Source organism: Oxyura jamaicensis, chromosome 9, assembly GCF_011077185.1.
Source record: "Oxyura jamaicensis isolate SHBP4307 breed ruddy duck chromosome 9, BPBGC_Ojam_1.0, whole genome shotgun sequence".
NCBI classification, from domain to species: domain Eukaryota; kingdom Metazoa; phylum Chordata; class Aves; order Anseriformes; family Anatidae; genus Oxyura; species Oxyura jamaicensis.
The window spans coordinates 3,340,341-3,354,950 of NC_048901.1; the positions used below are offsets into that span (position 1 = coordinate 3,340,341).

Sequence of the window (14,610 nt, forward strand, 5' to 3'; positions counted from 1 at the left end):
TTGATTCAGTACACTTCACCTGAACCCTAGAAGGTTTGCAGAGGTGGTTGGTCAGGGAGAAACAACCCAAAACGTACAGAATACCAGATGTTCACCTGCAGAACCCAAACCAGGCATCATTCTAAACGTTAGTTTTTAAATGCTAGTTTTCAAAACAGAGTTTTTGGATTAACTGATCTTTTTTTAGTAATAACGTATAAGGTATTCCCGTAACATACTGACAATTTGAATTCCTAATATACAAAGTATCTCTTAAAAAAAATAGTTTGGTACCCCCTGAATAGTTTTGACCAGGTTTATAAGTTCATTTTACTGGAAAATTCAGTTTAAAAAAAAAGTAAAGTCAGAGTACAGAAATCAATACCAATGTCAAGAAGATTGCATTCATAGACTGTATCCACAAAATAAAATCCAAGGGAAGTTCAAATAGCATTTCAATTTGTGCCTTCCTTTTGTGCCATACTACAGAAGGAAATAAAAGTTAAAAACCATCTAACTTCAAACAGTTGGATATTCAAGCACCAACAGATTTAACAGGAATTAAAAGCCAAACTCATAAGCTCCACAGGAAGTCTTAACCACTTACAAGCAAGGAATATGCAGAAAAAATGTTCTTAATCAAATGCAAGCCAAAACCTTTTATATATATAGATATAGGTAGATTGAGTTGCTTTTTAAATTGAGTTGCTCACAAAATACCTTCTAACATAATAGACTGCAATATATTATTAGGTCACAATTTGTTTTTTCTAGAGGACTCTAGATTAAATATACACAAAAGCAGTAAGGTAAGCCAGTTAAGTACTTTAACTTATCAGCCAGGTAACGCTGGCTACTAATATGTTGCATTATTTCACTGCTATTTTAAAAGCATCTGTACCTCAGGTTTATAAACTAAAAGGTTTATAAAATAAAAACATTAATATATGAACACAGCGCTGCTAAAAAATAAAAGTGCAATTTTTTCCTTCATAGAGGATACTGGGAGAGAGGTAAGGTACTTCACATTGCTTTTCATTGGAAGCAAGCATGTGTCAACAAGCAAGAAAACCAACGAGAAAGCAAGGCCTTGGGAAAGTTCTGTCCTAAAGCTTTCACCTTTAAAGTATGCAAGGACAAACCACTGACACAAACAGGGGGAAAAAATTTCAGTTGTACTGTCTGCACTGGTTCAAACAGTATCATGAAGGCTTTATCTCCAAAATTTCACAGCTTTAAGCCAGTGGCTTTTTAAGAGGAATGACTTAAGAATTCCATTTTAATTGCTTATGAAAGTGGTGCTTTAAATACTGATGCATCAAGTGCATAGGGGCTACTCGTGATGTTTAAATGACCAAACAGGATTAAACAAACGTCACTCCTAGAATTGTCACAGGTTTTGGCTTTTTGTTTTTTTTTTTTTTTTTTAAATCACTCAGACTTATGTCAAGCATCTGATATCAAATACTTATGAGTCCAGATCAAACAACTAGAATGTATTATGTTACGGTCCACTTCATTTTATTGCATCAGCTGACACAGAATTTAGATTTGCGAGTGGGTCCATGTTAAGGCATTAGAGCTCTAAAAGCTTCTGCAGAGTATTCAGATGTTAATCTTGCTTCATTTCATGTGGTAAGGTTTAAATCTGTATAGAAGTAGCACAAAGGTAAAGACCAGGTAAGACTTGTATTTTCCTGTCCCTGAGTGATTTGTAGATCATGTTTTTAGGTTCCAGAATTGACAGTCCATCCTGAGTTTTCCACCCAGAAGCCCAAGAACAGCATTAATTTAGGCAACCTGTGGGGAGTGCAAATTGACACAGATTTGCAACTGCTGTTGTCACTGCAGATGAATGAGGCAGTATAAAAGTTGGCTGGCCAAACCTAGCTTGAGTTTGACAGCACCAGTCACAGACATGAAAGCTGTGCGCAGTCTTCACTCAGTTTCATCTGTGAGATTTGCACTACTCAGTGTGCAATAAAATGTATGAAATGTTAAAAAACTGAAGAGCACATATTCAACTACAAAATCAAAAATAATTCTCTAGAAGACAATGACTGTGTCATACCACTTTACTTTTTCCAAGTCAATTCTCTTCTCCATTGGTACATGTGACAGTTGTCCTATGTCACCACAGTTCTTTGAAATCTTTTGTACGCATTCTCTTAGTTTATAGGAAGTCCACAGGCCAAAAAAGTTTTTTTTAATCCTTTTTGTCACTATTACCAGTACGTAAACTACAAAGAACAGCCACCTATAGTCATCTTCAAGATCTAATTTTGCAGAAGCTATGGAACTTTAAATACAGAAAGTAAACGTAAAATCAGCAGTTTTTTTCCTCAACATGCAACAGTGTCCTGAGCAAACATAGTACATTAGAAATAAACCGGGAGAAAAGAGGAGCACATCAAAAGCTGCTCTTCATGTAAGATTTTCAAGCTTTACATCTAGACTTTATAGATCACAGCACAAGTTCTTCAGCATTTTCCTAACAGCTGCTGCACTGACTTGTTCCATAATTGCAGAGACAGTAACTTACACTAGAAGACCTTAAATTTGCTGATGCTCTTCAGTGATTTCTTTAGTTAGCCACAGTGTACATGAAGGGAAAGAGACAAGTCCATCCCCTGCAGGATAGCAAAAAAGCTCTAAACCAAGAACACCAGACCATAAACTTTGAGAAAGTAGTGCCTGATCACATACAAGTTCCTCCATCCTCTGCTGTAGGTATGTGACAGGAATGACAAATATGCCACTCGGTTTTGTGCCAAAGGTGGTGGGTGGGCTGACCAACCTTCCTTCTTGTGTACAAAAGGGACAATGCTGTAACACTGCATTATTAGTTGTAGTTAACACTACCCCGTGGTTACTGCACGCAGTAGAAGCCTTACAAATATTTTATCCTAGCAAATAAGAAAACTCCTTCTGCTAAAACAGCTTAACATATGTATTTCTGAGCATGTAATAGCTGAATATTTTTTTTCTAGAAATTAATTTACCTGAAACTGTTTTGGGTTCTAAAGGTTTTCCATAAGAGCCATGGATATGATGAAACGTGTAACTATTGAAGTAGAAAGCTAGTCACTACAGCTGGGCATTAGTCAGGCTTTGGATTTTCAGCACTTAAGAGATGCCGTTAATTTTTGGTTGAAATATTTTAGGTATCCTGGAGCATTTATACTGCTTTTTACCATTTTAAAAACTAACCAGAAGAGATGTGGAAGAATTTTTGCCTAGTTTTGGAACACTGTATTGAAATATAGCTTTAACAGGACTTTCTCCTTTTGAAATCAACAAATAGTAAGTATACATATAGACTCATTCAGCACAAATTTGAAAAGTTCCTGGAAAGAGTTAAAAGTCTGCAGTCTCTGCAGTAACAATTACACTATTGGCCAGTCACTACAAGTTCTCCCACTTAAATACACCTCCAAAAGCAGGATTAACATGAAATCTTACATTAGGGATTTTACAAGATACTCTGCAATGCTATTCCATTTTACTGGATTTAGCTAATTATTCTGCAACACTTTTTGAAAGTTAACTTCAAGCAAGCTTTGATACTTTGCTTAATTCTTCAGGTATAAGATGGGAGTCCTCTCAATCACACTTCCTCTCAGCCATTAACAACTTCAGGATTTCTAAGAAACACCTCTTGTTCTTGTTGGCTTAGCAGCACTGCAGTTTCTCTCAGAAAAACTAGATGAAAAGCTCATTCAGACTAGGCAGGCAAAGGTACTTTCCCACAATTGCAATGCAAGTTAACAACAACATACTTCAGTGACCACAGAATCAACCTCTTATTTAGGATGACTTCTATGGTTCAAGATCTTTGGCTGAAAATAAACCCCGAGGGCTCAATGTATTTTACTGAAGATATTCTTAAAGAACTCAAGGCCTATCCCTCTCCTCAGTCAAGACATATGTTCGAGGCTTGTTTATTCTTCTCAGAACTAGAGAACACTACCCACTACAGGCTTCATTCAGTTTTCAAAGACACGCACACAAGGGGGCGGGGTGGAAGAGGTCATTCTTTAAACTAAGGATGCCTTTGTTTTCCCTCTAAAAACCTGATAGTCATTGTCAATGCATTTGAACTCAAAGTCTTTACATCTGCTTCTTTTCCTGAATGCTCTTCCTAATAATTTTCAGAAAGAAAATTGAAAGTCTAATACCAGCTTCTCCCTTTATTCGGTTACTCATCCTCTCACTCTCTCCCACAAAATTTAAAGTTCTGGTAGTGGGCAGACAACACTCTATGCATACATATCATAGAAAATAGCTATAGCAACTCCCACTCCAAAAAAAAAATCATGATTATCAGCATTTGTGTTCCACTTCTCTCTATAAAAGTAGAAAGGAAATCTTGACTGATAAAGCATTCTAAAGGCACAGAAATTAGATATACCTTATTCATAAGTGTAGCCTAGTGTCATAAAAATCAAAATCTACTTTTTATACATATAGAGGATACACTGCTCTGAATACTCACCTGTATGACTGTTGAAGTGTGCAAAATTAGCAAAATTCGCTGTTGCAGTTGACTGAGGAGCAGGAGCAGCAAAGATATCTGAGCCAAGGTCACTGAGGAGGTCAAATTGTTTCTTTTCTTGTTGCTGCTGTCCTTGAGATCGAACTACAACAGGAGACTACAAACAACATTTCAATTAGATAAGACAAAAAAGACCCTGATATTTTACCAAAGTGGCTTTTGCAAAATGCTAGAAGGCTATGCTAAGCATATTTAACTGGTCATTTATTCCTCGAGTTTAAGATGCTGTATATGGCACAGACCCTCCTCTTACAGTAGGAGGAAGTTATTCTATTTTGTGATACTGTGACAGCATTTAAGGAAATGCCACTGCAGGCTTTTAGATTAAAATGACCTAGAAGAATAAAGTAGCAGCATATAAACAAGTTCAAAATTATGCACGTAAAACTGCAAATACTGTACTAACACAAGCAATGAAGCTATTTTTACAAGTTAGATAATAGTTATTCACTGCATTCTGAAGTCTTTAAAATTCAGTACAGGGAAAATAAAGTGTTTCATAAGGCCGCAAGATGCAAATTTCGACTGTGAAAGGTCCACTCCAGAGTTGACAGCTCTTCAGCTGTCATTAGATACTCACTTGGCTAGGTGTGCCCTTGTTTAAGTGCAGTGCAGGTGCAGCTTCTCCCAGGAGAGATTTTAGGGGCTTCACCTCAGGTGTGCTGCTTGTACTACTAGCAGAAGACCCCGATATGGACGCGTGGACTGACGCCACCACCTTTGCTTGCTCTGGAGGAACATACCTACATTCAAAAGAGCAATTGTTTTTTTTGTAAGTTTAACATGAAAAGCTCTGCCCAACACATACAAAGCTCAAGTATGGAAACTGGTAGATCTCAGCTTTGCTATTTCAACCACTAGGCCTGCAACAAATTATCAGTACTTCAGTTTGCAAAAATTTAAATGACAGATTTTTAAATGGACTACAATGCTTTTTTAATACAAACCACTCATTGTCTTCTACATCCTAATAAAATCCTGCAGGACTCATACTTCACATTACTATTGAAACAGAAATGGCTTAAGGTGATGTCATCTATGTGTCTTCTCTGCTTCCTGCAGGAACTATGAATGAAGTCCAAACATCATTTTTACCTTAGAGAGCCATTCAATCTAGTCCAAAGAGCATACAAAAAGGAAAGCACACTTGAGAACGAGGATAACAGTCACTCTTTCCTTCTGGTCAGAAGCAAACTTTATGAATTGTAAAGCTGTCTTACCATCTTTTCTTCTCATATTTTTCCTGTAGAAATTCCTTTACTTTCTGTGGATCTCTGAAGTCTGGAATTGCTGATGATCTATCATCAAATAGGCCTAGCCAAATCTGTTTGCATACCTTGTGTAAAAAAAAGGACTGATTAATCACAGAAAATATCCTAATTCCAAACCTCTTCCAAATTCCAAAGTTTACAATTGCTAATATATCAAAGGATTAAAAAGCGCATGGGTGCACATATTTTCTTCCAGACTTAGCTTCTGTAACAACTGACTGGTGCAGCATGTACTGGTCTAAATACTTGAAGTTGAGAGACCATCTGTCACTGCAGTGACAGTGAATCCTAACATCCATTCACTGGAAAACACTGCTTTTCCAAAGTATTTGCAATATGCATTCACGAAGCGCCAAAGCACCCAATTGTTACTTGTGATGATCTTCAGGACACTTCTCCTTCACCTAATGCATACAAACTGTTAACTGCACTTCATGGCTTAAACTGCGTTGACAGAGTCCATATGCCACATCATTAAGTACCAGATGCAAGCCCTAAACTATTTTAATTTTAGTATTTACAATAACTATTTGGATATAGAAACTTGTTTTAAACAGTCTTTCTTACTATGATGCTGTCTCTGAACTTCAGCGATCATTTTGGTCTCGTAAACTTTTAATTTTAGTGAGGGTATGAGAGAAGAGGGCAAAGAACTACTCTCGCTCTGCTTTCATTTTCTCATCGCAGTTGTGAGTCAGCAAAAAGTTGAACCAATTGTGAAACCCTTAGTATCTTCAGCTTCAACTCCCAGCCAAAATGAGAGGAAAGGTGACTGTTCTGAAAATCAAACAGGAACAAGAGTTCTAACACTGTCAAAATGAGGCTTTCCTTAAGCACTTCAGAGCACTCCATGCCTAACCCAAATATGCATCCAAACAATACACCAAACATTCACTATCCTCTAAGAACAGACTCTGCCATTTTAGAACAGGTTTCCTCCAGAGAAGAGTCAAAAAGGTTCTGGTTTTATGATGCATGTGCTTTCTTCCCACAACCTTTCTGAAATAGTTCTGACCATCCCGCTCATAAGCCTCCTACAAGGGTTCTCTTCTACAGTATCAGGTTCTCAGCATTGTCTCCCATGACCTTCAGAGGAAGCACATGCTCTAACAGGCCTGTGCATAAACTGATTGCCTTGAAAGTTGGCAAATTGCAGTAGCAGCTGTGATGCTTAAACTACATCACCTTCCCAAGACAGGCACTAACTCTGGGAGTGGACAATGCCGGGGGGGGGGGGGATAAATCTTTCTGTAGGCAGCTAATTTGTATCAACCTATCTTCAAACACAGCAGTCAAATTGCATAGATCTTAGCTGTCATTTCAAAGATTTCTTAGGATTATACAGATTGGACAGACAGTGTAAGTTTTTTATCCTTGGCATCTTGGTTTTATTTAGCCTACTTGTATATAACTCACACTCCATAGTCTCGTTGTTTACTGGGCAGAGGCAAACAATGGAAAACACCTAACAATCAAAGGACTGCTCTAAATTATTTAAATACTTATCTAAAAAAATAACATTAGTAATTGAGGAGTTTAATTGAAGTACAAACTATACAGCATTTGTTCAGCAGCCATGCTCCACAAAAGGGTTAACTTTCATACACTGATTGGAGTTTGCAGAGTTAAGCAGTCATAACTTGCTGTCTGTTAGTGGGTGGAACGAAATTGGAAGTAATTGTTTAATACTTCTTCATGTGAAGAAGTTGCAAGCTACAGACAGTCAAGAAGTCATACGCCTGTCCTAAACTATTTTAAACGAACAATAACAATCCCTCACTCTATCAACCATAAGCCCTACCTTACCGACAAGGTGTATAAAGTCACAGCATTCACGGGATGCTCTGATGCGGGCCAGCAGTAGTTCTGTGTACAGGTCTGTAAGTGTAACTGTACCAACTAGCAGTCAGATAATTGCTAGGAGCAGAAAAGCCTTGTTTATGGCTAAATACAGAATATCTGTTAGCAGGAGTTGGTAGCTGAATTTACACAGCTGTGCCCCCCCCCCCCACTGAGAGGAACATCAGGAAACACTGATGGAAAGGAAGAGCTGCACCTAATTTTGGATAAGCCCCAGCTTCATCCTGCACCCAGCAGAAAAACACCCAGGGCTGAACAGTGATGATCAGTTTACATCCAGTCTAAAATAAGCTAGTGAGTGAGAGAGGAGGTCCTGTTCCCTACCCATTTCAGGCCATTAAATTCCTCGCCCTTCTTGTATCACACAAGTCAGATCAAAGAAACTTACCACAACTACCACGTCACTGGTAGCACTGAAACCCACCCCGAGACCAACTCAGTCAAACCACAACCCACTTTTTCACCTTTCTCCCTGCCTTCTGCTTCACCTTCACCCTGAAGTGCCTAAGCATTCAGAGGGTGGGCAAGAGAAGAAACAAAAAAACAGACTCTACCTCAGGTAAGTCTCAAGCCCTTCTGGCAATTTCTAGGAGAAACCAGGAAGTGAGATGTTGTGTGACTTGAGGTAACTACCAGCTGTAGAGCTGGAGTAGGTATCAGCTCTGTGAGTATGCAGATAGGTAATAAGGAGGACTGTACTGCCCAAATCCCTTGTTTTAAAATGATACTTGATGCAATCGTCTTAAGTGGGTGGGTTCTTGCATATTTAACCTTCAGAAAGGAAGCTTCCGAAAACATTTCCTGGAGCAACTCACTTCTTCTAAACAGCTAAACACAAAAGCACTCACTGAAACGTGTCTTAAGTCACTGTAATAGCTTATTTAAACCTGACAGGCATTCTTTAGTGGTTCTGTTACTGGACACAGAGAGAAAAGCACTACTAATGAGTAAGGGTGAAACTGTAAGACGCAGCCACAAGGCAGCAGAACCCACACTTAGCCTCACACCCTCCAGCAAGCAGTGCTCACTTTAATAAGCAGCTTGACAGCAGTAGCCACACAAATACCATCTAAAACATCTACTTGTGCACACCAGAGATGCAAGTTACGTTTCATACAAGCTCCTTCACATAAAGCATTCATAGAAGAGTAAATGTAATTTCTTAGAAGTCTTATAGGGAAAACATTCTTTAGAAAGCTGATTTTAAAAAGCTTTATCATCACACAAGGAACTAATAAAAGGCACAGTTTTATCTATTTCTGTATGAAGTACCACCCAACGCTTTGAACATCAGCAGCTGTTCCAAGCAAGCATTCAGAACACAATAAAGGCCTCTTGTCTTTCCTTGCTTGCTGGTGACCTGTATGCTCTTTCTGGCTATACTTTTTGTTACTAGCATCTGACTTGACGGGGATCCACAATAATGCGCTGATTATGCTTCAAGCGAGCCCTAATAATATTCAGCTATCTACAAAAAAAAGCAAATGGCAGTATGCTGTGCAGTATTATAGGATGACATCAGAACTGGAAATTAAAATACAAGGAAATATTGTGGTCAGCATACTCATTGTATAGGTGTATTTTGAAATAGTGACTTCTTATTTTAAGATTATAGGAAGAGAGCTAGCAGTACTAGGTAGATAGCTAACATAATAGCTAGATAACTAGATAATAGATAGCTAACTAGATGCTTACAGGTGGTGCAAAGTAAGAAACGTGCCTATTTTTACTGAGCAGATCATGATGCTAGTTCAAAGATATTTAAAAGACAGTCTTACAAGAAAAACCAAGGAACCGCCCTTTTTTTTTTTTTTTAATGCCACACAACTTACTGTTAAATTATGGTAGGGAACGATGACTCGGCATCTACATCTTTGGTACCCTAGTTACTTCCCCTGTAATCACAGCTTTTAAATCCACTACCTGAATGTACAGTACCTGAGATAACACAAGATTAATTGGAAAAAAAAATATGGAAAAGCAGAAAATCAGATCAGCAACTTCAGTTGACATTACTTCAGCGTGAGCTTCAGTTCTTTGCTCTATCTGGCCTGACAGCTGCACAGTCAAGGCACCTGAACAAATCAGCACACAGCCATTCCCAGCAGGTGCTGACTCATGCCCAGGCATTACCTCCAAGACATGGAACAAAGGTACAAAGAGCTGGTAAAGGGCACATAAATCTGCACAAAGACAAGCTTTAGGAGACCAGTTGCTCTATTAGTCACGAAGTTTTCTTAGCTTTTAAATATAAACTTAGTACAAGAGAAAAAACAAAGTAATTATAAAAAGAAACAAAAATCACACACTTTGAGAAATTTGTGTTTGATATTGCAAAAAGCATGTATTTTAGAATACCTACTTCATACGTTAACCAGACTCTCAGGGCTGATTAATAAAATGCTCCTGCCCAGGTTTCATGATGGTACTTAAACTCCACTATAACAGAATTACTTACTCCTTTGCTTTTACGGATAGTACATAAAGAAGCACCTGAATAATCACAAAGTTGCACAACTTTACTATAAAGGTACCAGGCCTAAAATTCTACGGCTCTCTCCTCCTTTACCCCATCTTCTTGGACATATGGCTTCAGCCATTTAATATTAATATTATTATTTTCACAACAGCTCCACAAGTAAGCCTCTGCTCAAACGCTCTGTTCATTCACCAAATGCCTGGCTATACTCCTCCTTTTGATAATCAAAGCTCTATTAAACAAAATACTCCGCTTAGAGGGGAAGAGCCTGGCCAGTTGGAGCCAAGAGTAAACATTCGTGTTACGTGGGAGCCCCTAGAAACAGTGGAATATATCCAACAATCCATAATCATTGTCCACTGTCCCTGAAAAGTATAATTAGTTCATGTCCCACCGGTTCACCAATGCAGCGAGAAGAAAAAAGACAGCATTGAAGACACAGTGACTAAGCGTATGCAGTATTTGAAAGTCTACTTTTGCTGAAGGGTTGACAGAAGCAAGACTGAAGTTTTGCTTGCCTCCACTATATCTCAATGAATATGACGGGAGCTGCAAAATAAGATACAGCAAAGACAAGCAAACATTGTCACGTGACAATAATAGGTAGAAATCAAGATTCAGAATAGCTATCTTCATGAAATGTAAGAGTTCAGGACTCTTTTACGACTGGTTTGGGAAGAACAGCATCTGTTCTCCACCAACAAGCTTCAAACCTGCAAGGAATGTCATTAGATATTTGGCAACTAGATACTGGGAAGTTCAGAATTAGATCAGTAAGTACAGCATGCAGCAACGAGGGAAACAGAATCACAACCAGCTTCAACCTACTCACCCTGACCTAGTTAAAAACCCAGGAGGTATTAAGGAAGAGACTGTGAGTTGCCATAACGTAAATTTATGATGGAAAGGCAAAAACGGGCCAAGTGCATACAGTATGTTGTGATAAAGTTTTCACCTCTATTTCTCTTCATACCATTGGTTACTCTGAGTCTATACTTCAGGAAAAACTCCTAAAATAACTGTATTTACCTACCATGATTTCCATAAACGTTTAAGTTTGCAGTGCTACAGGCTGAGCAAACCCATGTTTTCAGCTCTGGCACAGAGGACTACAGAACTCATCCTATTCACTGCGTAGAACTCAGCCTAGTCATTTGTTGACCAAACAAAGTTGACCAGAAAAGTTTCTGGTTTAAAAACTATCCTAGCTGGACTCCATACTTACAGGAGTTCCAGAAGGGCTCAAAGGCTATGAGGAACATGAATTCACCTGTTTATTGTTGTTGTATTTGGTGGTAGGGTTATAGACTTGTGAGGTGGGGAGGGAAAGGCACACTAAAAACTGCTAGTAAAGGAAAAACAGCAGTATCCATCTCATTTTGCAGAAAGCCTGAAAGAATCTGAGAGTTCAGTTACTTTTGTTCTGGTGCCATGTATTTCAGCCTCCAAACCCTTCACCATGTCATAACCACTTCACTGATACAAATCTCCAGCGTGTGGGAAGGCAGATATGGGAGAGACAAAAGGCTTTCTGCTTACACAACACACTGAGCCACCACACTTCAGAAACTCCTGTTAGCACAGCTGTGCTCGTTAGGAATAACACCAATTCAGCTGGGCCAGCACAACTAAGCTTCTAGCCACGCAGTACCCTTCTCTTCTACGCTGTGCAGGTAGCGTAACAAGGCAACTCTGACAGAGCAAATACTTCTGCTAGTAAAAGCTGTCCTTCAACTAGAAATAGCACACTGTCAGACCTACAATAACGGAGCACTTCTAGTTTAGACCCAGACACAGCACTGCATAGGAAGATTACACATGTCAGTCTGGTTTAAATAGCTCTAAGGAGATATTACCTCTCAGGAGCCCAGTAAGTGCCAAATTAGCTTCCTCCCTCCCCCCAAGAAGATATCCTCGGTTATGCACCAAATGTAATGCTGACAGTGCAAAGAACGACAGATTACTACACACCAAAACTATGTTCCAAAACATAACACTCACCACAGGAAGAAAGATTTGGAAACAGTTCCCTTCTGTAAGCAAGTTAGAGCTTTGTTTAGTAGTTCAGCACTTCTGATGTCAATATTATTCATTAATCTCTGAAGGTTTAAGGAATTTTATACTGCCAGGATACTGATTTCAAAGCCAGTTTGGGTCCAGCTGCTTTCATAAGCAGAGTCCAAGCTGGCAAATCCTGCTAACAACGACACCGCTCCATACACAATCAGCTCACATCTCTCTCTAGCGTATTAACAGGACCAGGGATGTACTACAAGGACACCTGACTGCACAGCTCCTGCTGTCAGGACTCATCAGCTCCAGCTTAGCACTATTCTTTCCACTCCCAGGTTTCTAGGCCACTTTCTGCAGCAAAGGAGATTCCAGGAAAGCATTCCAGTTGGGCCAAACACCAGCTGTGAACCAGTCCCACGCTGCTACTAGTTCGGGAGTTGTAAGTCTTCAGCAATCTAGAGTGCAGGAACCCAGTAAGAAACACTTGCACAGGCGGTGCGGTTTAAGCTGGGAAGCTGGTAGGCAGCACACAGCCATTCCCTCACTGCCCTCCACGGGGACAGGGGACACACTTGGGTGAAAAAAAAAACAAAACAGTAAAACTTGTGGGTTGAGGTAAAGACAGCTTAATAGGAAAGAAAAGGGAAAGGGGAAAAAAGAAATATACAAAACAAGTCATGTGCAACAGCTGATGCTCAGCCAGTCCCCAGGCAGTAGTAGCCCCCAGCCAGCTCCCCCAGCCTTATCACTGAGCCCGATGCCATATGGCATGACACCTCCCTTTGGCCCACTTGGGTCGGCTGTCCTGGCTGTGTCCCCTCCCAGCTCTTTGTGCATCCCCAGCCTCCTCGCTGGCAGGACACTGTGAGAGGCTGCAAGGCCTTGATAAGCACTGCTCTGCAACAACGAACACATCCGTGTGTTATCAGCATTGTTCTCATCCTAAACCCAAAACACAGCACTACACAGCACAGTGACTATCCCAGCTGAAACCAGGACAACAGGTGCTACCAAGAGTCAGGAGGGTTGGCACTAAAACCCATTTAAGCACTGTTAAACTAATCCCAAGCAGCTGAGCACGAAGAGGTCTCCATTCTTGCTGCAAAAGTGAGCTAACCCCAATACCAGCAAAACCAGAGTCTAGACATCTGTTTACACCTGCAGATGACTAAGCAACACCAAAATACAGACCTCTCCTGACACAGTAAGAAGGTTTAAATCTGAACTTGAAGTAAAAACTCAAAGAAGTCACCTCTGCTAAAGAGTCATTCCTTGCAGATATACACACAGGGAAGGAAGTGCCACCTCCCATCTGAAGAGGAGCTGCTCTGAACAGCCTCTTCCCAAAGTAATCCCTTTGTGGAGGCCTTCTGGTAAGTAAAGGTTTTAGCCATGTGTGCCAGGAAAGCTGGCAATTTGTGACAACTGCGGAAAAGTTATTTCAGAAATTAAGAAAGCGTTACCCTTTAATTTTTAAGGGAACTTCAGCCTCACACAATACATTGACCTTACAAATAACTCCCTGAAGGACAGTGGAAAAACGACTTCCTCCAAGAACTCACCACCTTACTACCTACCTTATCTCAGGGAAGGTTGGTTTAACATGCTTTCTTGCTATTCTCCTTTCTGTTGAGAACAAATTCCCTGCAGTACACCACGAGCTACTAACCAGAAGCCAGAAAAACCTTACCACAGAGGTACCACAGAGGCCTGGCCACACTGGAGAATGACTAGGTGGACAAAGTAGAAATGAAGTATTTTAACACGCCACAGAAAGACAGAAGGTAAAAATACCAAATTGGGAAAAAAAAACTTGTCAAATGGCACAGCACTAAACAACTGAACGTTTCAACAGCATTTAGTTGCTGTACTTTGTTTCACATTGATCTCTAAAATGTTGGACAGGTCCATGTCGGGCTGAACAAATTAATCCCAGAAAGTTTAGTTGTTTAACATAGACACAACAGACATCTATGCTGAAAAGCAAACTAGACAAAGTTTTCTGTAAGGCGAGATGAACTTCATCTACCCAACACTTTATCTTATCTGCAGGGAAGTATTCCAAAGTCCAATATCAACCAAAGCAAGCTACTGTTGAACTACAGCAACATACAGCATGGCAAAGAGAAATTGCGTTTTTAATTAGGTTTTAAACTTCTAATGCTGTTTAAAATAGTATCACGCCAATATCTGAACACCCATTAAGCCTATCACCTGCAAGTACAGAAGCACATCTTATTTATGAGGTAGCTTATTTAAGTCGTTGCCATACTTTTGTTAATGAGAGCAATAAGTACTACAACAAACACAAAGACTTCCACTTTTGAAGCATATTATACCATTACAGCTATCCGATAAGTGTTTTTATGTTGATAATTATATATAAACTAAATCATTACGATTGAAGGGAGGTCAGGTCTATTATAAGGACAACTACACTGAGCAGTGCATTC

At 39.6% G+C, this 14,610-nt stretch overlaps 1 protein-coding gene across 10 annotated transcripts in view; it reads right to left on the reverse strand.

Moving 5' to 3' along the window:
* AGFG1 (ArfGAP with FG repeats 1) overlaps window positions 1-14,610 on the reverse strand; it is a 36,060-nt gene that overhangs the window by 11,170 nt on the left and 10,280 nt on the right. For all 10 annotated transcript variants that reach the window (XM_035334470.1, XM_035334466.1, XM_035334464.1 and 7 more), the window contains 3 exons: window positions 5,755-5,870; window positions 5,115-5,277; window positions 4,475-4,631 (listed from right to left, as the gene is read on the reverse strand). In XM_035334470.1, coding sequence (XP_035190361.1) covers window positions 4,475-4,631; window positions 5,115-5,277; window positions 5,755-5,870 — 436 coding nt within the window. The remainder of the gene's footprint in view (window positions 1-4,474; window positions 4,632-5,114; window positions 5,278-5,754; window positions 5,871-14,610) is intronic.